This window comes from Dermacentor albipictus, chromosome 1 (assembly GCF_038994185.2).
Source record: "Dermacentor albipictus isolate Rhodes 1998 colony chromosome 1, USDA_Dalb.pri_finalv2, whole genome shotgun sequence".
Classification (NCBI taxonomy): domain Eukaryota; kingdom Metazoa; phylum Arthropoda; class Arachnida; order Ixodida; family Ixodidae; genus Dermacentor; species Dermacentor albipictus.
Genome location: NC_091821.1, coordinates 447652037 through 447677491, shown reverse-complemented (window position 1 = coordinate 447677491; position 25455 = coordinate 447652037). Strand labels below are relative to the sequence as shown.

The 25455-nt window shown below is 45.2% G+C and overlaps 1 protein-coding gene across 2 annotated transcripts in view; it reads left to right on the top strand.

Annotated features, from left to right (window-relative positions):
- LOC135915316 (secernin-2) overlaps positions 1 to 25455 on the top strand; it is a 122602-nt gene that overhangs the window by 82702 nt on the left and 14445 nt on the right. Inside the window, exons 5-7 of one of the 2 annotated variants that reach the window (XM_065448352.1) lie at positions 4300 to 4503; positions 16624 to 16721; positions 17252 to 17413. In XM_065448352.1, the coding sequence (XP_065304424.1) occupies positions 4300 to 4503; positions 16624 to 16721; positions 17252 to 17413 (464 nt within the window). Of the gene's footprint in view, positions 1 to 4299; positions 4504 to 8611; positions 8710 to 16623; positions 16722 to 17251; positions 17414 to 25455 lie in introns of both variants that reach the window. The other variant, XM_065448353.1, reaches the window with a different exon arrangement.

Below are 25455 nucleotides of genomic sequence, written 5' to 3'. Positions count from 1 at the left end.
TTTTACGTGCCAAAACCACGATCTCATTACGAGGCACGCCGTAGTGAAGGACTCCGAAATAATTTGGGCCACCCGGAGTTATTTGATGTGCACCTAAATCCAAGTGCACGGGTGCTTTCGCATTTCGCCCCCATAGAAATGCACCCGCCGCGGCCGGGATTCAATCCCGCGACCTCCCGAGCTCAGCAGCCCAACTCACTAACGAACCACGGCGGGTCGTTTAAACTTCGTCGCTTTGTCTAAAGTCCAGAAGATACGATGAACGTTAGGTTGTTGTTACTGATGAGACGCGATGCCCCCCTTTGGAAAAATATATACGAAAAGCAAAGCCAGAGAATGCGGAGCGAAGCTGTGAAGCGCTCGGTGTGTTTAGACGCTTTGAACAAAGGGCTCCGTGTTAACAAGCAGGTGACTGCGCCTTTAAAAAAAAAAAAACCGTCATGCAATCATCCATGCGTTGCACGGCATCGGCTGTTGCTCTACCTATCGAAGGCACTGAAATGCGACCTGCGGCTGCGGCATATAACGTTAGGTGTGCTCTCGCCTCAGCTATCTGCACTTTGACTGTACAACCTGGCGTATGTGAGCATTAAAGGCTTTTGACAGGGCATTCAACCTCGTTGTTTTGTATGCCTCTTAATATCACTTCGCGGTAATGGGAGACGCCTGAACTTCGAAGCCCTGGTGTCTGCAACTAATGTATATTCACGTTACCCCAGCTGTGTCATGCGTTGTGGTCAATTCTGAAACCTTCATGTTTCTTTTCTTGTTTGTTTTCTTTTCTTGCTAGTGCTAGCTAGTGCTTGTTCTCTTTTTCTTCTCTTTTATGATGAATCAATATAGTTCATGTTGCTTCACTGTATTTGGCCCTGCTTTGAGAATGATTTCAATGTAGCGCGTGGTTTATAAGAATTATTTATTGCCATGCGTTGTACTTGCTTTGAAAGTGTTAATATTGTGTCAACACACTCTTTTGACTAATGAAAAAGCGCTGCATTGGATATACAGACGGGGTGTGCTATAACAGGCGATACAACAAGCGGTTTAACTCTGCATTTGGGTGCGAGGGTGATACTAGTAAAAACGGTTGTGACATTAAAAAAATAATATAAAATGTAAAAGCGATATGCTTTTGACTGACCATGGAGGCAAATTTTCAGCTATGGCGTCTTCTGATATCCCACTTGCCTGCTCCGGTGAAATCATCGAAACGCCCTGCTTGTTTAACGATGGAACATGTGAAATCCATGCTGTGCAGTGGTAAGACACAGGCACAAAAACAATCAACCCTTAATTATTGCGGGAGTACTATATGTGCTATTTTTCTCAAGCACATCGTGCTGGTTTGCAAGGTTTACCGTCGCTGGCTTCTCGCGTGGCCACGTCTGTACGAACCATTCATTATTTCGCAGGTGCGACGGCGCTCCCTCAACCTTCTATAAACATACACGGCATGTAAACCAAGCAAGTGTGTGAATAAAGAGCGTTGGTTCACGAGCCAACAAATGAAGCCATTAGTGGCCGTGGCATTATAATGCAAGCTGCATACTAGCGATGAGCTCGATTTCGTAGGCAAGCTTGTTGATGCTCATCTGCGGCAAACACTTGGCGCGTAAGGAAACAATGGCCCAGATAGCCGTGAAGTCGGACACACGTCCACTATTGTACAGTGCGATTTCCTTGCTCACTCTGACACCGCAGAACTAACTATCTGGGACGCGCACAAGCGGCAAATATCCCGCACACACTTTAGACATGCCTGCAGTTGAAGCAGGCGTCTCCGGCACGAGGCCCGCCGGCGGTTCCAACGGCCGCCGCTACGCGGCTTTTTTTCAGTGGAGCTCATGGCGGCGCATGGCGGATTCAACGCGGTGCAAGCATGGCCTCCGAGATCCACCGCGGTGCGCGCAACGCGCGCGGGGGTAAATCTCGGAGGTGATGGTGCAAGGCACGAGTGTTTGCCGCAGCGCGCGTCCGAATGCATGCTTTTTTTTTTTTCGGGGTACTTTGGAAAGCGCGCGGCCGCACACGCGACCCTACCAAAACGTTTCGCGACTAATCCGTTTTTGGGCAGGGCGCACGCGCCTTCGCGCCGTGAAAAAGACAGCGTTCGGGCGTTGTGTGTGCGCAATCGCCGCATCGAGCGGACGACGGGAAGCGCCTGCAGTGACAAAGTTCGCCACTGCGCCGGCCCGGGCTGCGCTCGGTGATCCTTAATTGGCACTGAAAACCAGGTGAAACGCTCGCCTTGGGCGGCACCGAGTTCGAGGAGCTCCGCAGCGCACGCACGCGACACTGCACGGGTCTCTACGCCGAAGATACTTGAGAGATCAAGCAGTAGAGAGTTTCAGAATAACAGAGCTTTGTGGGGGTTAGTGTTGGGGCACGCAGGAGTGATGGGTTTTAGAACAAGTCTTTGCGTTTGCGGATAGCGCCTTGTGCTTGCAGTGCCACGACACTGCAGCATCAAGAAAAGCTACCATATATATACAGATAATTAAATAAAATATACCATTTCATGACAAGAAGAGTAATTTTGACTTTCGTGTTTTCGCATTTCATTACAATTTAGAGATTATTCTATTAGCTGCAAGCAATTTGTTTCGCTTAGTTTTGGGTAACCAACATGACATGCCTTCACCAGCTAAGTTAAGCCATCTTAGCCCTACGAGCTGTTAAATTGGCACTCGTATTTGGAATCAGCGCTATCTAATGAATTGGTCTTCATTACACGTATTAGGTGAGAGAAAGCAATAACCACAGTCACTTCTCCTAGTTTATGAACTTCACACATTACCACGAATTCAACCTAGTTTGGTGCTGGGTTGGAGCCGTTGCTTCGATGGGTGCTGCCATGTTTGTTGACGCAAAGACTTTGGGGCAGCTTTTGCGGCTCTCCATAAATCAGTCATATAGCGTGCTCGACGCAGAACCCAAACGTAGTTTGCGTCCCGCGAATGCGCAGTGGCTTCGACGCTATTTCTTTGGGGCCTTAACAGGTTTGGGGCCTCTATTCTAAAACTCTCTAGTATCTATATTCAATTCACAGATTTAATTACTCGAATGTTCACTGTTCAATTTCATTCAGTGATATTCAAGTATTTGCACACTCTTACTTAAAATAAATCTTTCTTCATTTAAGAAAGGCAATTAAAGAACTTGGCTATAGTGTCTCTGTAGCATTTACTTGAGCTCCAGACTCTGAAAATCTGGCCTACCGGATGTAATCTGTCTACATTGTATTTATCACTATTACCGCGTGCTTCTTATATATACATAGACAGAGAGGGTTAAAAAAGCCGAAATGGAAGGAAGTTGACAAGAACTCATAATCAATTTTTGTGCTTCAGACAAAAGTGGGGGAAGAGAAGAGGCAGAGAGAGAAGAAGGAAAAGAGGAAAGTTGCAGCGACACATGCATAAAGGCATCAGTGCAACTATGCCAAATGCAATCTATATTTATTGTGCAGCATGAAGGCCGCTCCCAGAGATGTATAACCACTGTGCTCCACGTACTTCCCTAAACCACCTTGTGCTGACCATTTCCTAGACCCATTGCTCTAACTTACAATCAACTCTTGGCCGCATTTCCTATATTTACATCCACTATGCCACTCTTATAGACCACCGGCTATTTATTTAAGGCAAAAGCCTCAAGTGGCTCATACCTCGATGGTCTGGAAAACGCGGCGTGCAGTACAGAAAGCCATGTGAGCTTGCCTCGCGCAGACGTGTGCTCGTGCCACTACTTTCACTTTCGTGATTGTCTTTTTCCACAGCTGGCTTTGATACCGCTCATGATGCCAAAAAAAAAAGAAAAAGGTAATTAATATAGAGTTAATTAAGGCACTTGAACCCACAACCTTTGTTGGAGCTGCACCCACGACTTTTAGTGTTAATTAAGGTGAAGTTAATTTTAGCACAGTTAATTAAGGTAGCATCAATTCAGGCACTTGGACCCACGACCTTTGGTGGGAGAAAACAAGTAATAAGAAGTAACAACACATTCAAGTGATAATGTCAAGTACTTTAATTAATGTCTCATGAGTGCGCAGGCTTTTGCATTCGCACTCTTTGATGTATGCTAAAGTGGCTGTCATTTTTTTGCGCACTACATGACCTGCTCGACTCTACTCCTTCCCCTTAATCTTGACTGAATCATTATCTTTCCCATGCAACCATGTTCTTATCTCTCGAGGTTATGCTTATCAGTTCTCATGCTACTGCTAATTCATGTTTACTTATTTTCCTTCCATGTGAATTTTTGCCAGCCTTGCTAACTATGACTGTCTCCTCCCAGGTGGCTGCAGGAACATATCCAACTGCCTTTCCATTGAGACCAAGATTGACCTGTGCAGCCAAGGGCTGAAGGAGGAGGCAAAGAAGCTGGGCTTCTGGAACGACAGCCAGGGGGACCTCAACTTTCGCCTGGCATTCAGCACGGGTGAGGTCGACAGCCGCTACACGTGCGGGAAGCAGCTTCTTGAGAAGCTCTCAGGAAAAGGTGGGCCTTCTGGACATTCTGAATGGTGCCTCGATACACCTGCTTCATTGGAACATTGCATACACTACACATTACTCTAGAAGCTTGGACATATTTCACTCTCTGATTCAAGCAGACCATTGTGTGCTGTTTCTGCAGTGTCAGCTTGTTCTCCAGTTCCTTCATATTACTGCATAACTTGCTTTATATATACCCTTCCATCAGGGAGAGGGAACATCCCGCTCTAGACAGTTGCACGCAGGCAGAAAAAGCAAATGCTGCTTCTGCTGTCCTCTGTGCTTTTGAGGAAGTGCTTACTCAGGCTCACGAGAGTACAGGGGACATTATGACAATATTCATGGAGCTCTTGTTGGAAAGGTCTATATTTATTTATTTTATTAATTTCACATACCCTTAAGTGCCAAGGCATTACAGAGGGGAGTGGGGCACATGCTTAAAACAATAGCAATGATTACAACAAATTTATATAATGCAAGTGACATGTGCAGTGGATGTAATCATTAAGAAATCAAATAACAAGAATACCATGAAATTCAAATTTTGTAAATCTAGCGACATCTGAACTGGACAAGAGGGAAACATGAAAGTACGACGCTACACCACATAGGCAAATACAGCGTGTGTGGGGAAAACCAAAGTACATTTCTCTTGCTGCAGTGCAAAGTAAAACAAAAACATGAAGAAATTTGGTTTGTGTGTTTTATTATTTCTGTAAACTTTAATTTGTCTATTGAAGCAACAGATTACTCAAATAACTGTTGTTGCCTTGAATAATTCTCGAAGTGTCACTTGTCACTATGAGCGACATCATAGCATATACACGTACGTAGGTGCCCTTGCTAACATACGTCATCCCGTCATCACCGCCCACGAGGAGAAGGGCGAGTGGGGTTTAGTTTGAAATTTCCGCTGTTTTCGTGGTGTGATGTAATTCTTAGCAGACATGATCATGAGCGCTTATTGTATGCACTGCACTTGTCAGCTCAAGATGGTCAGAGCTGGTGAGGGGCCCATTAAGAGCAGCCAAGTTTTGAATGAGCATGTGAAGTGGGGCTGACAGAGTTTCTAAAAGAATAAAGACTAGTCATGTAACCTTGTGCAATGTGCCATCTCCACATGCAACAGACACAGGCAGCACCCTTCCATGGTGCAACTAAACCATGTGGCACTACGCGCTGTGGTTGCCACTAGCCGGAACTTGTTCCTCAAAATCTCCCTTTCATAGAAAATCCTGAAGAAAGAACAAAGTATCCAACACAGTACAGTACATTTGCCTGGACCATGCAGGCATCTTAAGTTGCCACTTAATCAAAGTAAGTGGACTTCATGAAAGATTGGGAGCTTATATTTCAGGTAGTGGCTTCACTGACTTCATTTATGAACATTGACTTAAAAGAAGGTGGCAACTTTAGGTCACTTGATGCATATTTAAGGACCCATGGTATGCTATATTTCCTAGTTTACAAACTAACAAGATGCATTGTACTGTATATGACAAACATGTATGTATATGAGGCTTAAGCATAGGATAGTTGTTGAGACATAATACAGCACGGCCTTATTGATACAATCTTGTTTCATATGATTTTCCGGTGCCAACTTTCATGATCGAGAACACAGAAAATGACCCAATACAACAACATCACTTGCCTCTTTTGTCTTTTTTTGTCTCGTTATTCTCGCACCGTTTCTTGCCACGCGTCGGTACCAACAAGCTCAGTTTCACGCCCTTTTAAAGACCCGATACAGTTGCGCTTCTTTTTTCACTGGTTAATATGTTCCCAGAAAACGTGATCTTTCGGCACATACGTTCAGTACATCGTCAAATGGCTATTGTATGATACGTTTTCCTGCTGCTAGATCCCATGTGAACAAGAAATGGCACATTGCATGCACGATTGGCAGCAGGAGGCACCTGACACAGCAGCTTCCCCATATTATTTACCTGCCCATGTCACATGTTGGCATGCACTCAGTTTCCTTTTCTGGTAAATCCTTTCCTTTTCTGGTTCTGGTGCCTGCAAATCTCCTTGTGCGCAGTCGCACCTTGCATTGACAGCTATCACCGGCAACACTATTGCGATAGAGAGAGAGAGAGGGAAAGAATAGACATTTATTTACTTATAAGCATCTTCAGCTATCTGTTTCACAGTGCCTCTTGTGTAGTGCCATTGGAAGTGTTCTGCACACTTTTAATAGGCGATGGCCCAAACGTGTCACTGGTTCCCGAGTGCAGGTGGCACAATGTAAGCGTCTCATTTTGCTCCAGTGGCATTGTATTCCGGTGTCAGCCAGTTGGTGAATTTCGTTTCGGTTTCCTGTTGCTGTCTTAAAACGTTCCACTATATAGGGGAACAACAAAATGCATCTCAGGCCACTGGGGCCCCACTGGCTCTATACTTGTGGGCATCTCATGCCGCAAAGACTTCATGAAGTGGGGATGTAAAAACTTCCCACCAAAATGCACTGCCGAAAGAAGCCACTGACTCGGGCTGAATTCGTGGAGCACAGATGTAAGCTTGCGGAGGCTGCAAAGAATGACAGTGCACCCCTAGGGTCACTCGTGCCCCACCACCTAGGCGCTCGTTACATGCTGCAGTGATTTGCTTAACACTTCACATTGTGTGGATGCCAACTACAGTTGAGTCTCAGATTTTTTAGTGGCTCCGGATGGTATGTTTTCCCAGTTAGTAAGCTTTTCCTTGTGTTATTTTTTTTTTCTGAAAATGTATGAACGAGGTTTTACTACTGGTTTACTGAGCTGTTCTGGTGAAAGAAAACTCCATGCAAGAAACTATGCATCACGTGTCTTCATCACTTGTGTTTGTTTTGATTAACTAAAGCAGCATAATAGAATAGAGAATATGAACATACCTGCCTAAGATTATTTACATATGAAATCAAACCCACTTGTAATTATGTTATATATAATGACGTAGTAGTTGTAAGGACTGAAGTTGAATTACATTGAATTACAATGAATTTGAATTACACTGTAAGAACCCAGATATAACAAGCCAGTGCTGATGCAATGACTGCATTTCATGTGATTATTTAGTATGGTTTAAATGAGCTCACTTGCTTGACGAAAAGTGCCTGCAAGCCCACAAAGTGGCAGAGTTATCTCAGCAGTGCGAAGTTCACCAGCAGCATGTTTGCATGTTTCAGTCATCATAACTTGATCTCTGCTTCGAGTACGTTTTTGTATTATTAGTTAAAGCTTGTGCATGTATTGGGGACAAGTGCATATTAACACCATTATGGATAATATAATCAGCACAATATTTTTACATGGGCGAAAGTATTTTTGTGAGCCTTCTGTTAGACACTGGATTAAACGGTACTATTTGAGACATACACATGCTCTTACAAAATGCAGTACTGCAGCTTCTCCAATGCCAGTGTGATTGCAACTTACCATCTGTGTTGCTTTCTCCTATGGTTTAATGTCTCGAACTGACCTAGATGGGATTCTAAATGTGGTGGCAGTTCTTGCTGTTCTTTTTTGTCCGCAAGCTGAAACACACCACATTTTTGAGCTGGATGTTTAGAATTGCTAGATATGCCCCCACCACCATGTGATATAAATGTTCATTTGTTCTTTTCACCATGATCTGTAATTGAAACATGCTTGCATATAGGTATCTTTAAGTGTGTCATTAATGTGAAAACTCAGTGATAAGGAAACGAGAGTGATACTGACCATTTTTGCATATTTAACTGGCAATAATCATGCATGTCCAAGTGATCTTACAGGATTGCATAACATCATCTGTGGAAACCTTGCAGGTAAAGTCTTCAGACAAAGTGGAGTAAGAGGTTTCTGGTAACTGTATTTACAGCGCACTTCTGTGTCAAAAGCATGCATAAGCTTCAGTCTACATATGCCTAGTATTACACATAAAAAGTTATTTGCACAAGCACACTGCACTTCTTGTGCATATGCATAATTTAACCCACTCCATACTTACCACCGCAAGCATGTGAGCTTGTTTGCATTGCATAAAATGGGTCACGTTATCTTCGGTGACAGATAGACATGTCCAGCATACTTGAGTAATGGAGGCATCCTTTCTGTTTGTTTTCTTCTTTCTTTTCTTGTTCGTAGAGGAAGGCATTGGAGAGCAGGAAATGATGAGGGTGCTCAGGGACAAGCGTAGCGGCATTTGCATGTCCTCCGGCTCCTTTGTGTCCACAGGCAGCCAGGTACATACTGCACCTTTGCAGCCTACTTTTTGCATCCGGGTGTCATTCAAGCAAACCTCACTGGAAGCTGGCGTAATGAAAGCGATGTAAATGCATGTAAGAACTTTCTGCCTATGGTTATGCACAGTTTTTAGCATTGTAGTACCGGGCAAGGGGTGCCTTTGTGTGGAAAATTCTACTGGCACAGGTGGAGTCAGGTGTGGCTTGGTTTCTTCTCTCGTGCACCTCAATTGATGTGACAGAAAGTGGATTCACGTCAAACTTATCTGCAGATATGAGCAATGTGGCAACGTGGACAAGCTAGTATGGTGACCTTCCTTTAACCAGCAAAACCTGTGTTGGTTAAGAGGAAGCTTTAGCTTGTGGCTGCCCTATTTGGTGTATGCTTTTGCCGCACAAATTTACCATTGGCTATGCCTAATGAGTGATGTAGGTTGGTTCAAAGATGGATGGCTTTCCTCATTAGAAAGTTTTGTGCCTCATAGTCTTAGTCTAAGGCCCTTTAACTATGCAATGTGGCAGACCAGGCTTGAGATCATGGCAAGGATGACGACTCTAACTCGATGCAAAGAGCATTGAGGAACCAGTAAGCCTCACTGGCCACAACCCTCTCTATGATATGTCTAGGTAAAGTTGTTCTCTGATCGCTACATACCTAGCTTTGCAGCGATCAAAGACAGCTTCATTGTGACCCTTGCTTTCCTGTGGGATACCAGAGCACAGAACACGGTTCTCAGTATGGATCTTCTGCAGCATCAGAGGATCCCCATTGAGAACAATGTTTGCTTTGCTCCCTTAAGCTGTAATGCAAGATTGCTTCCTTGACTGTAATGAAGATTGCTCCCTGCTTGCTTCCTTGACATTGTTGACGACACCGGTAATGCAAGACTCAGTGGATAGCGTGTTGGCATCAACAGCAGCAAACAGTATGGGCCATATTTAGCTGATGCCACTAATTACGATGAGCATTCACATGTAATTACATTGCTTTCATTTCAAATGCTTCCATCAAGTAATTTGACTGCCCAATTTATTAGGTCTACGAAGAACTGGAAGCAGTTTTCTCTGCAGGCATTTGCACAGCTGTTTGGCAGAGAAAAAAAAAAGTGTGTGAAGCCAAGTGCATGCCCTCAGCCACTGTGCCATTTGAGCAGTTTCCATGTAAGAAATCAGGTGTCCTTACCTGTAAACTTGGGAAAGCAGTGAAAAGAAAACTTTGTACTGTACCATTCTGAAGAATACGCTGGGAACACAGATGGAAAGGGGTTTTCAGAAGTGAGCACAGCTTGGTCTGTGCTTTTCTCAATATTGAACATGTTTCAGAAAATCACCTGTACATAGACAAAGCAAAGATAGTATTGAATATGTAGTATGGTGCAAACGGACACACGGACAAAAGAAAGCACAGGCAGAACAGGCACTAATTTGTGACTGACATTTTTTTGCAAAAAGGTCAAAGCCCCATGCACACACGCAAGGTCCGTTGAACATGCAACTTAGTGATGAAAAGGGGAAGCACTACTATTGGCCTGTGACATAATAGCAGACATGAAGCTCCGCATCTAAAAGGTTGAGCTCACTGGTTTGCATCAAAATCATTGAGACACTCGCGCAATCTCCATCTTTTCTCTTTATGGAGAATGCTTCCATCAACTTGTAGGCAGCAATGCCATGGCTTTACCGAAGGACATGAGTGCACCCAAAATGGATTGCACTGCTGTGTGTGCCACAGGAAGCAGGCAAAGAATACTAATGGTGCATTTGACTGGTCGCTTTCAAGTGCTCTAGAGTGCTCTCGCTGTGCTGATCGCATTCAGCTTGTCGAAATTCAGTGCCTGGAGCACATTCAACTGGTTCATTCATAGTGCCATACCCAAACTTGGGAGTGCTAGGAGGTGCTCTCAGCTTCGAGTTAGGAATGCAACAGAGATCCGACAGAATCTTGATCATGTGATTGCTCTGACTGCTCCAAGAGCAGCAGAATGTTCAGCTCGGGCAGGCTCTCTCTGGCTCCAATATCAGGAAAACTCCCCATCGCTGTAATCCGAGCTAGAGTGTAGTAGGAACCAGTCAAATTTACCACAAATCCCATTCGTCATTGAAAGTCTATGTTCCCTTGTTTGGTCATTAGCACGCCCATCTGATATTTCTGTTGTTGCCTTTGCTCGTGCTACCTTTTCTTTATAAAAGCCATACCTTAACCAGCCAAAGGTCGTGCTCTGTAGAAAACTTGTTGCTTATCAAATTGAGCTTAACATTTGCTGGTGGTGCAACAGTGTTGTTTGTTGTGCATATAATCAAGCAACTCCAATTGCATGTGGTCAGGCGCATCATGACTTGCCAAAACTTGGGCTAATCACAGATCTGCTTTCAAGACTGGTTGAATGAGGTTTTCTGACTGAAACTTGGCGTGCTCGCCTGAGCATCTCGTTGGGCTAGGTCGTGCATTTTTTGGCAAAAGAATTTACTGCAAAAAATAACGCTACACACAGATGCATATATAGGACCAGCTTGTGCATGTCTCTTTGTAGTGTCAATCAATGCACTGAATTCTTTTACCACAAATTGGTTATCATTGGGTACCACAGGTGCTACCTTTAAAACTATTTCCAACACGTCTTCAAAAGAAGTTTCCTGAACAAAATTTAAAAATGTTCAGTTTATTGGCGTGCCATGTGTGCTTCTTACAACGCAGGCAGCCGTATACAGAGCTCAATCTATAGGGGACAAGGCACGAATGCAGCGAGGCCTGCAAAATATTGGGGGACCTCTTCCATTGAAAGTTTCTGTGCCCCCAAAACTCATAAGAGCAAATTAAAAAAATAAAATAAGTCTGTGCTGACTGGTGAATGTGGTCGTTTCTATTCAAATATGGCACATCATAGTAAATAAAACAGTTGTATTTCCTATATCAGAAAATGCGAATGAAATTGTAGGACTACTATTTTCAACACAGGTGCCATGTACGCTTTGATTCTTTAGCTTGGCCTTCATAGCTTGAAGGAGTTATCCCGTGAAGACATGGCCAGAGCATAAATGTTATCCAACAGATACCAACCAGTCTTGCCCAGTATCGTTGATATTAGTGCAGCAGTGTGCTTTTGCTAATTTGCCTGCATAGTATGATACTAAATATGATGCAGCAATGGGCTAGTAGTTGCCAGTAATGCTGATGCATTGTGAAAAGTTCAGAGATCTGTAACAGCCTTCCTGTCTCTTCCTTCTGTGATGAACGGTAGGACTCAACAGTAGTACCATTGCACTCAAATCAGTGGTCCTATGTCGCCAGAAAGTGCCCCACGATACTCAGTACTGTTGGCAATGATGTGATGATGTGTTAGCAGTCTTGAGCATTTTACTGTAAGAATGGCATCTGGTGAGATTGAAATACTAATGAAAAGGGTTGTCTTAGTCCTCACGAAAGCTTTTAGCTTTGCAGAAAGCAGGATTTTAATTAGTAACATCCCAGCAATACATGGCATTTTTCGGTTTAAGGATTGGGGAGCCAAGAAAAACTGCTTAGATAGCACGCATCAATACTTCATGACCGTGTGCCCTTGGCTCAGTAGTACATTTGGTAGTTTATAGTGATTCCATTTTTATAAATGACCCTACGAGTGCCCCTGAAGATAATGTGATGAGATATCATTAGAGTGGGGTGGGGGAAATCTGAGAGCCAGGATTGCTTTTAGTTTATGCAGTCAAGTTAAGCATTTGTAGCACTAAAAAAAAGAAAAGAAAAGATTCCTTCCAAGTGCCCAGGGAAAAATTTGCAGGATGCTTGAGCTTTGCCTCTAAGAGTAACACGCTATAGCATTCAAAGATCCCTGACTGCTTCTCACACTTCCTGGCAACTGCAGCTTATACAACCATAATGTTTATCGGGAAACGTTAGTAGTGAACGGTATGCACGAAGGTGAGCTTTCTGGTAGAAACATGGCCTCTTGCGTGGGCCGTGACGTGGCGGAGATTAGCGCCATCTGGAGGTGTCGCAAAAAACTGGGCGCGACACTTTGTGGCCTTTGACATTTGTGCGCACCAGTGCTTGCAAATCTCGGAGGCCACAGCCGTTCTATGAATGGTAGAAACGCTGGAAAAGGGGTTTGTGTTTTGAGTTTCCATGTAACAGAATTATGTTTTCTCATACATTCAAATCACAATGCAATGCCATCGTGTCTGTAGGTTGTGTGTAAGTCGTACCTTATGATTTTTTTAAATATTTCACCTTGAGAAATTAATTTGGTTCAGTAACTTCCTTGCGCTACATGGAGGGCCCGCGTAGTTGTGTATGCATGGTTAGAAATAATTTTTGCCGAAACGATGGTAGACGTCGGATGCAGACACCAGATTTTCCACGACACGAGGCCATTAAAGGGACTGACAAGCAAGTTTTAAGGACCTAGTATTTTATGGTGCAACTGAAAGCCCACCCTCGGTAGTGTTTACAGCAGCAGCAGTTATTTCCAAAAGCACGTAGATATTTAGTATGCAGAATGTTTAGGTTGAGCAGCCTCTGAAAAAGTAAGAGTCCTTCCTCCAGCAACGCTAAGAAGTGAGAGCGATGTCAATAGCCTGCCTTGCAAATTGTGAAAGCTGCCCATCGTTCTGCCTTCATAGGAGTGAGTAAAACTATGGTTAACCACCTACATTTTGACCTTTTCAACCACTTTTGACGATAAAAAGCGGGTGCAATAAATTCACATTGTTGTACAGACATTTCTTATACCTGTAGTGTGTTTTTTCTCCAAGTACACGCCTATGTCATGGCTGGCTGGTCCCCGTGGTCATTGTTCTGTCGATAGACAAGCCAAGCCAACTCATCAAAAATGAAGATGAAAGCAGCGCAACCTTTCTGCTCACTATATACGAAGGTTTATTTGCACATTGTTAGTCAGGAAAAACTTACAATAATAAAAAGTATACTGCATTCCAATACTAATAGAAAGACCAGGAACTGTGTACGCTAGTAGAAGGTCATGTGGTGGACCTCTTAGGCAGCTTCATGTTTTTGCGCCGTGGGGCACTAAAGGTCATTTTTAGCAGTTTTCAGTGATGAATTAAAGATGTAAATCCACTTTTAATGGGAGAAATGGCTCATTTTAGCCAATTTGATAGGGAATCATTCCATCAGCGGGGTCATCTCGATTAATGTTCTGAGCAGTTGTCTGTCCCTTCAATGCTGTCGCGTTAAAATGTGGCCTATTAGTTCAAACTGTCTTTTATGTTTTCATCATATGCCAGCTTTTTAACCATGGCTTTCTGGTCACATTGACCAATGTGTACCTGTTAAACCTAATCTGCTTGCCGGATTGGTTTCATACAGTGCCTAATGGCAGTCATGGTGAAGTAGTAGCTTGGTTTTTCTGTTGAGCCTCTGTCATCGGTTCATAGCCTTTGATATACATATCTCTATGCCAACAGCTGCTGTAGCCATGGACATTTAAAAAAAATAAAATAAAAAGAAGACGAAGAAGAAAGAAAGAAAAAAGAAATACAAACATTGATACCCAATCAGAAAGCATATCTGCTGTGCAGTAACGCAAAGGCTGCATTGCTGTTGCAAACTTGCTCTCCTGTTTTTTAACTGTGTTGTCACCACTTGGGTTTGGTCTGTGCTTTGATTTTAAGTTGCCGTATAATGCGATAAGAAGGTTCTTGGATTACAAAAGGGGAAGTACAGAATACACACCCTCAGCACAGAGCCCAGGATTCAGGGGTGCATTGCAAAAATTACATACACCCACAAGTGCATGCCACTACTTCTTTTTCTTTTCATTTTTATAGTTTTACCATTGTTCTTAAACTTTACCTGCTGGTGAAATTACTTAAGCTTTGCTTAAGAAGTGTCGCTGAAGAAGTGAACCTCAACAAATTAAGCTTGACGTACCAAGCTATCGTGTTGGTTATGCATGCTTTTGGCACAATTGCTCTTTCTTAAAGACTACGTGAAATAATGGCAAATCGTCTGACATTCAGTGCTGGGCATGTGCTACAAGAAATGGAGTGCTTGCTTGATGTGATTACAGTATTTGAAATGTAATTGTGAAGCATCAGCAAAGGCTTTCAGGTTAAAATCCTTAATGCAGTTTGCTACAGCAGAGCAGACTTCCATACTCAACGAATAAGTCTTCCACTGTTTCTGAGTTCAGTGAACTTTGTTTGGTAATGCTTGTGAAGGTGTGCACCATAGTTTCTGCTAATAATATTTCTTGGAACACTTTTGAGTAGCTTGCAATGCAATGCTGAAGGTACCCGACACTTAATATGCTATTGCATCACGCAATAATGTATGCGCAACACATCTGTTCATCAACTGACATGCTCGTGCCCATATGTAGGGTGTGCATGTTTCCACTGTGAATTAACTCTCACCATACCTCACGTTCCGTCTGTTCATTGTTGTTCAGAATGTTACTCGTAGCTCCCACATTCTGGTTCAGTTGACTTATTTGCCTGGGGGTGAGTCTTCCATGACTGAAATGCATGTGTAAACCTTTTTATCAATTACATGACGCGAGATTTTTGAGAGCGTCCTAAATTTGAGAGCGTCCAGGGGTGCCGCAGCATGTTGAAATTCATTTTGTGGCGTGTATTAGATTGTCTTCGGTGGTTGCCAGCATTAGTATGCCACCATGTGATTAGCAGCAAAGACATTGCTTGATATGCACTGACAGTTCAGATCACCGACTTCCTAGGGCTATGGGACAGAAATGTCAATGCAGTCTGAGCCATCAAGGCCCAGCTGCCTTACCTACCCTACAGTAGTACGAAATTGTAGATGGTCTTTGTCATTGGGCATGCGCCCAAACTTCGTTTTTCGTTTCTTAAAATTATTATTGTTGCACAAAGAAAAAGCGGTTCTTCTTTTCATGCCATCTCAGTTTCCTGTACCTAAAGTGGCAAGACTTTCACATTGCATTCCAGCTCGCTTAAGCTCTCTCTCTCTTGGAAATGTCTGTACAGTTGTTGCATGGCTCTATGCGCAGTGTTGGTGTTGCCTCCTTCATCTATGCTGCGAAAATACTTGCATTGCCTCGGGGAGACAGCAAGAGACCTTGAGTGTTACCTTCAGTGCATCAGAGTAAAAATCGGTTTTCAACTATCTGGGAGCGAAATATCGTATCACCAGGCTGACAGACCTGATGTGTAGCCACGGTGCTACATATCTGGGAAGAATGTTGATGAGAACTGTGTACCCGCAGAAAATCAAGACATATTTAAATACGTACGCCTTGTGTCAAAGTGGCATACACCTAGTAGCATGTATACCGAGCGCTGAAGTTATCTGTTTGGGCAGGTGCCCAGTGACCCAAGTTTATGTGTAGTGCCCACAAATATATCCAGTGAGGAAATTACAATGAACACTAAACCTTGGAAGGGAGACAAAGACAACTTTGCTTTAAAAAACTGCTCTGCAGCAAATCATAGCACGGGTTGCGATGTGCAACCTGTTCTGTAAATATGATCCAATTGCCTCTGAGTCTACACACTTGTGATCATTATGGCACCGGGGTGGTTTCTGTATCGCAATTTCTTGGAATACCAATCGAGCCCCACAACAGCGTGAGAGGCAGCCATTCTGTGAAAAAGCACAGTGTGGCATTATTGGTATTATTAGTACTCTTTTACAAAGCACTAAATCTAGACAAACTCATCCACTAAGCAGGTGATAGCAACGCTACTCGCCATGCATTTCTGCCCAAACTCATGGCGGAAGAGTGAACAAGTGCTCCACTGTTACGTGAATTGATCCAAAATGACCAGTGAAAGACACAAACCCAGTCCATATAGGCCAGTGGAATTAGAATTTCTTGATCCAGAGAGATATCCAAAGAGCTTTGACCACTGTGATCCACTGTAAGGGTGCCGCAAATTCCTGTCGTCTGCCTGCCTGTTGCTGTCTCTTGTTGGCAGGTGACTTTGATGTGAGCTCAATGACCACCGTGCTGAGGGATAAGGATAGTGGGATCTGTCGGGGCACCGAGCACAAGCGACCAACTGCTGCCAGTCAGGTAAATAAAACCACCGACTATACACTGGCACGCTTGTTGAAATTTCGTGGAGCTGAATTTTGTGCACATCTGAACTAAGCAGGCATCCTTTTGGCATTCGTGGGGACATTATCTTGAGTTTCTGTCTTGTGGAACAAGTTTGTGGAGCATTCAAGTTGTTGCTGCTTTCCTTTCCCAAGCATGTGTACTGTAGAGGTAGTATGTGTGGACTTCGCAAATCCAAGCAGGCTGGCGCCATCGTATAGAAAGTTTGTCGAACGCATTTTGATGTTTGGGCACTTGCAATTAACAGGAGCTAATATTAATTGTTTGTGTTGAGACTAAAGCATTGCAGCCTTCCTTAAAAAAATGTTAGCGATGGGTACTGTCTCTGTAATCTGTCAAGTGCATCATTTCTTAGCCGTTTTGAGGAGTACACAGGAGAGTGCCCTGAAGAGTTTACCAATAACTGTGCTCATCAACTTGGGCAGCCATTGCTTGCCAGGCAAAGTGCACCATGCTGTACTCGTGTTGCCTGACACCTGTCGCAGGTATCTGTTCTGTCTCCTGCTTCGAGCAAGAGGCTGTGCTGCCACTGGTTCACGGGAACGCCTGACCCGGCACACTCAGTGTTCAAGCCCTTCATTTTTTGTGATCAAGTGGTTCCTTCGCGCCACATCGTCTCGCCTGTGTTCGAGCACGACCCAGCGAAGGTATGGTCTGGTAGTTTCTTTTTGCTGTGATAGCTGCTTTGTGCTCTTGTCGTTGCTCAAAATGTCATTATTTTCCTGACTTTGTGCCCTTCGTGGCTTTTGCAGGCACTGCAGAAAAAAGTCAACTAGTACACAAGTGCATCTTTTAGCACATATTGGTGATGGATATCTTGAAACTATTGCTAATCACAGGATTTCTACTAAATTAACTGACATCAGTTCTGCAATTGCAATAGTGCTATATGTGCCATAATATGAATAATTAAGAAATTAATCTGTGAGAGTTTGTTAGTCTGCCAATTGATCATTGCAAATGGTTGTGCGGGTAGCGTCCACTTCTTCAAATATAATTCAGCTGTTGAAACAGAATTGCACCATCTCCCATGGGCACTTTTGGAAGAACTATTCCCTGTAAATAAAAGGAAAAAAAACGATAGATGGTGCGGTGTGTTAAACTGAGAGAATGTGCAACTCAATTAAGTTGAAAGTGAAAGGAGTACCTGCCTTGAAGCTAAGCTCTTGTGATATGTGGCGGGTGTCCCAGAAAAACCTTGTTATTATTTTTGCAAGAGCCATCAGCACTGCATCTATGCGAGAGTATGTACAGCTGAAACAGCATTAGATGCAGTGCATGTAATGATTGTGATGAGTGCAAGCCTGCTGCAACAAAAGCGTGATCTAATTCTTCAATTTTGGCTTGAGATCCACGTTTTTCTTTCTTCTTTCCCCAATTGGCAGTTCAGCCAAATGGAGTGGCTGTAAAAAATGGGTAGAGTGATGGCTGGCAGTATGTTGTCGTGGATCTTTGCTTGATGAAGGTGTTATAAACACATCTGGATAATTGTCTTGTAGTGGCATGTGCCTAACGTAGTGTATGGTATCGAGATGAGACAGTTGTGCAGCTCACGACACTGGCCTATTTTGCATGCCCTGAACAGCTGCGATCATAGCCAGCAACCCATGCTGCGCTTACAACCTTAGGCGTCTGCGACGCACGATTCCAAAGTGCTTTCACGAAGGATCAAGTGGGGCGAACCCGATTGCTCGTACAATTGCGTTTTGTTCCCTAACAGGAACGAACAGCCCCACATTCTGGGGCTGTTCGTGCCTGTTAGGGAACAAAGCTCTCCTCTAGAAGGGTGACAATTGCTAGTGCACTAGACCCACGTTTCATACGGTCATGTTGACGGCAAAAGCTAAGATGTTTCTGCCTACCTCTGGCTCCGACGCAGGTGAGAAATGTCATTGCTCTCTCATTGAGCAGTGATATTGAGCAATGTCATTGTCAGCAACAGCCATTGCTCGCTGCGCCCACCGTGGCTGTTTTGACTGTCGTGGGAACCCCTTTGAAGACTAAGGGGAACCGACGGGTTTGGCACCGAGCAGATGTAGACCACCAGAGGAGTGTTTACTCCCTATTCAGAAACGGGATGCATGCTTGCTGGAGGTGCTGCACCCACAGCCTTCGGGGACATATGACCAGCAGTTGCTACACTGGCGGATGTTCTGAAGGTCTTGTCTGTGTATAAATTTGAGACATGGCGACACAGCAGATCTTTCATCCTGCTGCTTCAATTTAAAAGGGCTTCTTGCTTATTAGTGTTTTATTGCACCCACATTGTTTGGGCTGTCTTGTTTTATGCTGTTGTTATGATTTGGTTTGTGGTTAATGGTGACAGTCACAGGTGACAGGACAGTCCTTGCTCTGAGGGCAGCAAGGAAGAAACGGTGACAGGCGCAGCAGATAAACATATATTTGAGGAAAAGAAGGATAGTTATAGTTAAAGCCCCTCCATCTACGCGCCACCGCCGCTCTCTTAAGTAGCGCCAACCTTTGTGTGCGCCGCCTTTTCCCCTCACACCAAATCCGGTTCCGGCATTTCCGCTTCCGGTATTTCCGGTTCCGGCGTTTCCGCTTCCTGGAGTTGCGCTGCGAGAATTTTCGCTCCCATTGCAGACGATGGTGAGGCGCCCGTGCTAAGCAACCGGTGCGAATCTGAGTTGCTCGCGCTAGCCATTCCACCAAGCGTCATTCGCGTGCATCTACGCGCTTGTTTGCGTACGCTGCGCCCACACGCTTTGCCTGTCGTCCTCTTTCGCTGACAAAGTGCGGAGAGCCATGGACTGTGGCTGCATCATCGGCTGCTGCATGTGTCCGGCACGTTGGAAATCACCCGCCCCGGCGCCTCTCGGCGATAACGACCTGTATGAACTTTCTTTTTACTGCAAGGTGGAGGACAGTTGGCCTTTACGAACAGAATATATACAAAATGTAGGCATATGAAGTGTTGACAGAGTGGTACATGCAACGCACAGTATTTGTTCATACAATAGCAGTAGGTGTAAGCCAATTTCACATTTACTTCACAAAGCTTGAATAACTCTGAAAGCATTCAGCAAATCAACGCTGCTCCACTTCACCAAACAAGTAGGTGTCTTTTTGACCAATAACTAAACTGACGTACATCAAAATTTGGACGCTTTGAGTAAAGTTGAGTAAGTAAGGCTAAACAAAGCCCCTCCATCCACGCTTCTGCCGGCATAAAACTTCGGTGGCACGTAGATGGAAGTGCTTTAGCGCTTAGGCCAGGGACGGATACAAGCGCGACAACAGAAGTATGACACACCTACCGCCCGAAATACTGCCGCGTTCGCCTCCTGAACACTCGCAATAAAAAAAAAATAGCCATCGTAATTTCACGTTGCAACACACAATTCGCCGTACACCTTTGCTCACGCCACAACACACGAACATAATTCGCCGTACACGCGAGCAGATGCTCGCGTCACAACACACAATTCGCAGTGCGCATCTGCTCGCGTCATCCACACAATTCGCCGTCCACCTTTGCACGCGTTACAACACGCGCACACGCACCAATTCACTGCACACCTCCGCTCATATCGCACAAGAAAAGCACACTTGTTTTCACCATGTCACTGAATGCCCTCCACGCAAATTTGGACTTGTTATATTTCATAGCTTCACGTCATTGCAGTCCTTCACGTAGTGCACGCACTTGGGACGTTCGCTATACCTTCGATCGTACGAGACAAGTTCAACCTCAGAATCAACAGCATAAACTCTATGCGTCTGCCGTACAAATTGGCGTCGCGAACTCCTTCACTAAAGTCCCTCCATACGTGCTGGCTGGAGGGGATGTATGCTTCAAAACAACAAGAATTAAAAGGGGACAAGCTGTCGTATTCCGCTGAAGTAGTAGTTTGCGGCCGCTGTTTTCCAAATGCACGAAAAACGGGAGCGGTCTCCAAGCGCCCAGGCACTACATTCCACTGTACGTTGTCTCTCGTGGCATAACCCGTCGCAGGTTGACGCGAAGCAGCGAACACGACCAGATCGCCGATTACAATAGGCGGTGGTTCTTGGATGGAATCGCATTCACAGTTTCAACCGCAGCTGGTGCAATTAAAGCCTCTCTATCGACTCGAAAGTAAACAACGCTAAAAACATAGCGTCACTTCCACTCGGAACAGGAAGTTGAAGCTACGTAAGTTCCGCTTCACGCCGGAAGCTAAGGGGGTGAGAGGAGAGAAGCGTGGAGGAGGAGGTTAGGTTGGCGGTACTTAGCTTGGCTGGCGGTGGCGCGTAGATGCAGGGGCTTTAGTTATAGTAACACTAAGCATCGGGCATATGAGGACACTAGCAAAGCGTCCTTGTAAAGCATTCATACTAGCATAGTGTGCTTGGTACAACTAGCAACTAGCCGACGTGGCTGCTTCACTCCAAGGCTTGCTCAAGGAGGTGACGACAAGCAGGCTCTCACGGACTCCTGTGTGCCTGCTGGGCGACAGGAGTGGAAGATGTGTTATTTAGCAATCTCCTCAAGCTTTGGCGCTCTACCGGGTCCATCTGACAGCTGTTGGCCTCCCGAATGTTGATGCCTGACCAAGCCAACACTCCTTTCTTGCTCTGCTCCTACATTTATATTTGCAAGAACAATTTGCATGTCATCCACCTGCAATTCGCACTCCAAATCGTGCCCCAATCCCAGACCTGTCGTTTGAGCCTCAGAAACTTATCTGCTCATGTGCATTTCTCTCATGCACGCTTCACTCTTTCAAGGTCATGAGGTTTAGCTTGAGAATCCATGCTGCTGCCTAAGAGGCTCTGCATCGGGCATCAATCACTGTGCATTCCAAAGCACGCTCTTGTGCTCTGTCCGCAAGCGCTTTCTTTGCTTCTGCCCATACTTTTAACTCCACACCATTCAAGCCAAGCTTCTCACCGGCCTCAATGAGCATCACAATTTTCATTTTCGTGCTGTGCTCAGCTACAGTCTCTTGACTGCATTGCTCGAACATTCTTATTCACCCGGAAAGAAAGTCTCCGTCATGGACAACATTGTTGTGATTTGGTTCGGGGAGTAAGCTTTAGTGGGATGGCTCTTAGGGAAGCAAGGAAGAAATGGCAACAGGCAGGACACACAAACATATATTTACAACATATACACAAACACAAACACAACACAAACATATAAGACAAAAAGGACAATTACAAGAACTCAAAGCATTGGGCATACGACGACAATAGCGAGGCCGTTTCTTCCTTGCTGCCCTCGGACGTCTCTCTGACTACCAACCTACTCCCCGAACGAAATCATAATGGCTGTGTTCCTATGACCTTTTGGACAACGTATGATTGCTGTGTTTGTGGCCCCCTCCACTGTTGCATTTTTACATGCTTACTTGAGGAGAAGAGTACGCACTTTGAACTGTGGTACAAGAAAGTGGACGTAGACGAGGCTCAATGGTTTAATAGCTGGTGAACCATTTGCACGATGATCCTCATACAGGTTCAATGATTGGTGTGTTGGTGGTCCCTTCTAAAAACCACTCAGCAGTGATTAAAGTGATTAAACTATATACATTCAAGGTGGAGCACCAAGGCATAGAAAACGGGGCCCTGCTGCTCCGGCCAGTCGTTCTGGAGTAAACCTGAGGTGTTATGCACTGTTGTCTCTGCCAATAGATGGTCACCCTATAGGTGCTCCAGTTCCTTATTGCATCTATATATGTTCATTATAAACCCCATTGTGCACAACAAATGAGACACAAGGCAAAGGGGACACACAATCTTTGCCTTGTGTCTTGTTTGTCGGGCGCGCTGCAGATTCATAATAAATAGCGACCAACTCCCCCAACTTTCAGTACATTTACAATTCATTTCTATGTATGCTATTCCTTGTAAAAAGTCCTTATATATACAGTGTCATAGAGCTTCATCTGCGTCTGCTTCTTTGCATCCAAAGCCTCCAGCGAACTCATCACCGCTACCCTTAGCAACAGTACTCTTCATTTACCTAGACCATCTCTAGCCGTGCGTCTCGGACACCCAAATGGGAAAGTCACACCTGTACCTTCGAGAAGAGAGAAGAACCTGATTTTACTACATAAGCTATGTTTAGGTGAACGTGGGGATGCTTCGAGTCATAAATCTAGTGTGCCGCACTCATGCAAATGGGCATCACACACCAGAAAGCTATGTTGCGATAACATGCCAGAAGGCTACATTGAAAGGAGGAAATAAGCTTTGGTTGTTGTTTGTCTCTCTCCGCGCTCAACTGACATTATACTGAGCCAACTAGACAATCAGGGGTAAAATGATAAAATCGCTCAACAAAGGGCTCCCTTTTCTGTGCAGTTTACAGCAGTGGCATACAGAAAGAAAAGTTCATTGTCATATTGTCACGGTGCCACACAGACGACGATCACCAACAAGACGAAAGAGACTAAAGAAACGAAAGATGTAGTGGGGCTAACCTAAGGTTTGGCCATACTGGTTGTACTGGCCATATCTTCTGCAAAGTAGACACGGTCCCATTTAACTTTATATCTCTGCCCGTTTCATTTTTGGTGGCGGTGCTGGTTATTGCACAAGACGGAACTCTGCAGCAGGCTTGTCCTCAGTCGTCCTACCATTATGACAGACGACCAGGCCGCTGGGATGCATGGCATCAGCACCTGGCGCACCCTGGCCATCAGCATCCGCGACACCACATCCGTCAGTCGTCTTGACCCATCCGGGTGACCCTGGCACCTTCTCTGGTAATGGCACTGACAAAGTCGACATCGAAGAATGGCTTGGCATATACTATGAACACGTCACTGCACACAACCAATGGGACCCGACAGTGATGCTTGCAAATGTTCTCTTCTACTTCCAGGGAACAGCACACACCTGGTATGACACATACGAAGAGTTGACCAGTTGGGGTGTATGCAAGCAAAAACTTTGTGACCTCTTTGGCAAGCTCGCTGGTTGCAAGTGCGCTGCTTCGAAAGACCTATCCTGTCGGGCTGAGACGACTACCGAGTCATACGTTGCGTACATTCCTTGATGTCCTAGCTCTCTGCCGCCGCGTCAATGCCAGTGTGCCCAAGGCTGACAAAGTGAGGCACATTCTGAAAGGCATCGCCGATGATGCATTTAACTTGCTCGTTTTTAAAGACTGCTCGATGGTAGATGAAATTATCCGTGAGTGCAGACGTTTCAAACATGCAGAGAGCCATCATATTGCCGAACTGTTTGTGCAGCTTCCCAACACCGCCGCTATGTCATCATGCGAAGACACTCATTCAGCCCTTCAATCATCCACTCCAGATAGCATTGTCCGAATTGTGTGGCACGAAATCGAGGCTGCATCACCATCTTCTTTTGTGCGCCCTTTTGGGGATACGCAGTCGACAATCTCCCTCATCCACGCAGTTGACCTTGAAGAACTGGCCAACGCATGAATTCCACCCGTGTGCTCTATAACACACCTTCCGGTTAGTCCTGCCCCTCTTTATTAACCTCCACCAATGTTTCGATGCTATCGAGATCCAGCCCAATGGTGAACACCTAACGACAAGCCCATATGCTTCCATTGTAGCTGCGTGGGGCACATTTCTCGCTATTGCTGTTATCGTCAGCCCTTGTTCTCATGCTCCACATTCTACTACCGCCACAATGACAACCAGCGCGAGCCATTTCATGCTCCAGATGACCCGACATAACATGACCGCCGCCCTTCTGCATCCATCAGATGCTCGAGCTGTTCGCTGTCGCCAAACGATCGTTGGTCCCACTCGCCCCTGCCCCTTCGTTTTTCATTGCCTCACCCTTCTGTACTCTCATCCCTGGAAAACTGACGGATGCAGCTCGCGGAGGTGATGTTGCATTGGACTCTCGACCTGCAAATCCTCTCCTTACCTTGCCGACAGATCAGAACCTCATCACCGTGGAAGTTGATGCCCTACCTGTCACTGCCCTGATCGACACCGGTGCACACACCTCGGTCATGAGCGCTGATCTCCGGAAGCGGCCCAAGAAAGTGTTCACTCCTGCCGAGTCCCGCATCATACGAGTCACTGATGGGGGAACTCCTGCTGTGCTGAGAATGTGTGCCGCTCCTGTCAGCGTCACCGGTCACCACACATCTGTATTGTTCCATGTACTTGATGATTGCCCTCACAATGTGATCCTTGGCCTTGATTTTTTATCTGCCCACTCAGCTACAATTGACTACTCGGCTGGTGCAGTCAAACTTGATTTCCCTGATGTTACCGACCTTACCGACACCGTACTGATCCAGCACTGTTGCGCCGACTTTGTTCGTCTATCTCTGCAGGCACTGACCTGTATCACTGCTGTGCCCAACCCGTGTGTACCGGATGGTGACTATGTTGTCACTCCCTGTGTCAGTGCCTTACTTTCGCATGGCGTATCGTTTCTTCACACCGTAGTGACTGTATCGGCTAACAAAACTTACCTTCCGCTGAACTTACCTTTTGAATTTCGGATTCTGCCCACAGGTACTACCCAAAGGGATCTCTCTCTCCACACTGTCGCTGTCGCAGGAGTACGACCTTTCTTCCTCTCACCTCTTCCGTCTTCATCCAACTCTTCCACCGCCTGCAATTCTCATTCCGCCACATTGCCTCCAGCGCACGACAACATTACCAAGGTGATAGCCCTGGACCTTACCCCCGCACAAACCGACGATCTTCGTCATCTGCTCACATCTTATTCTGACATTTTT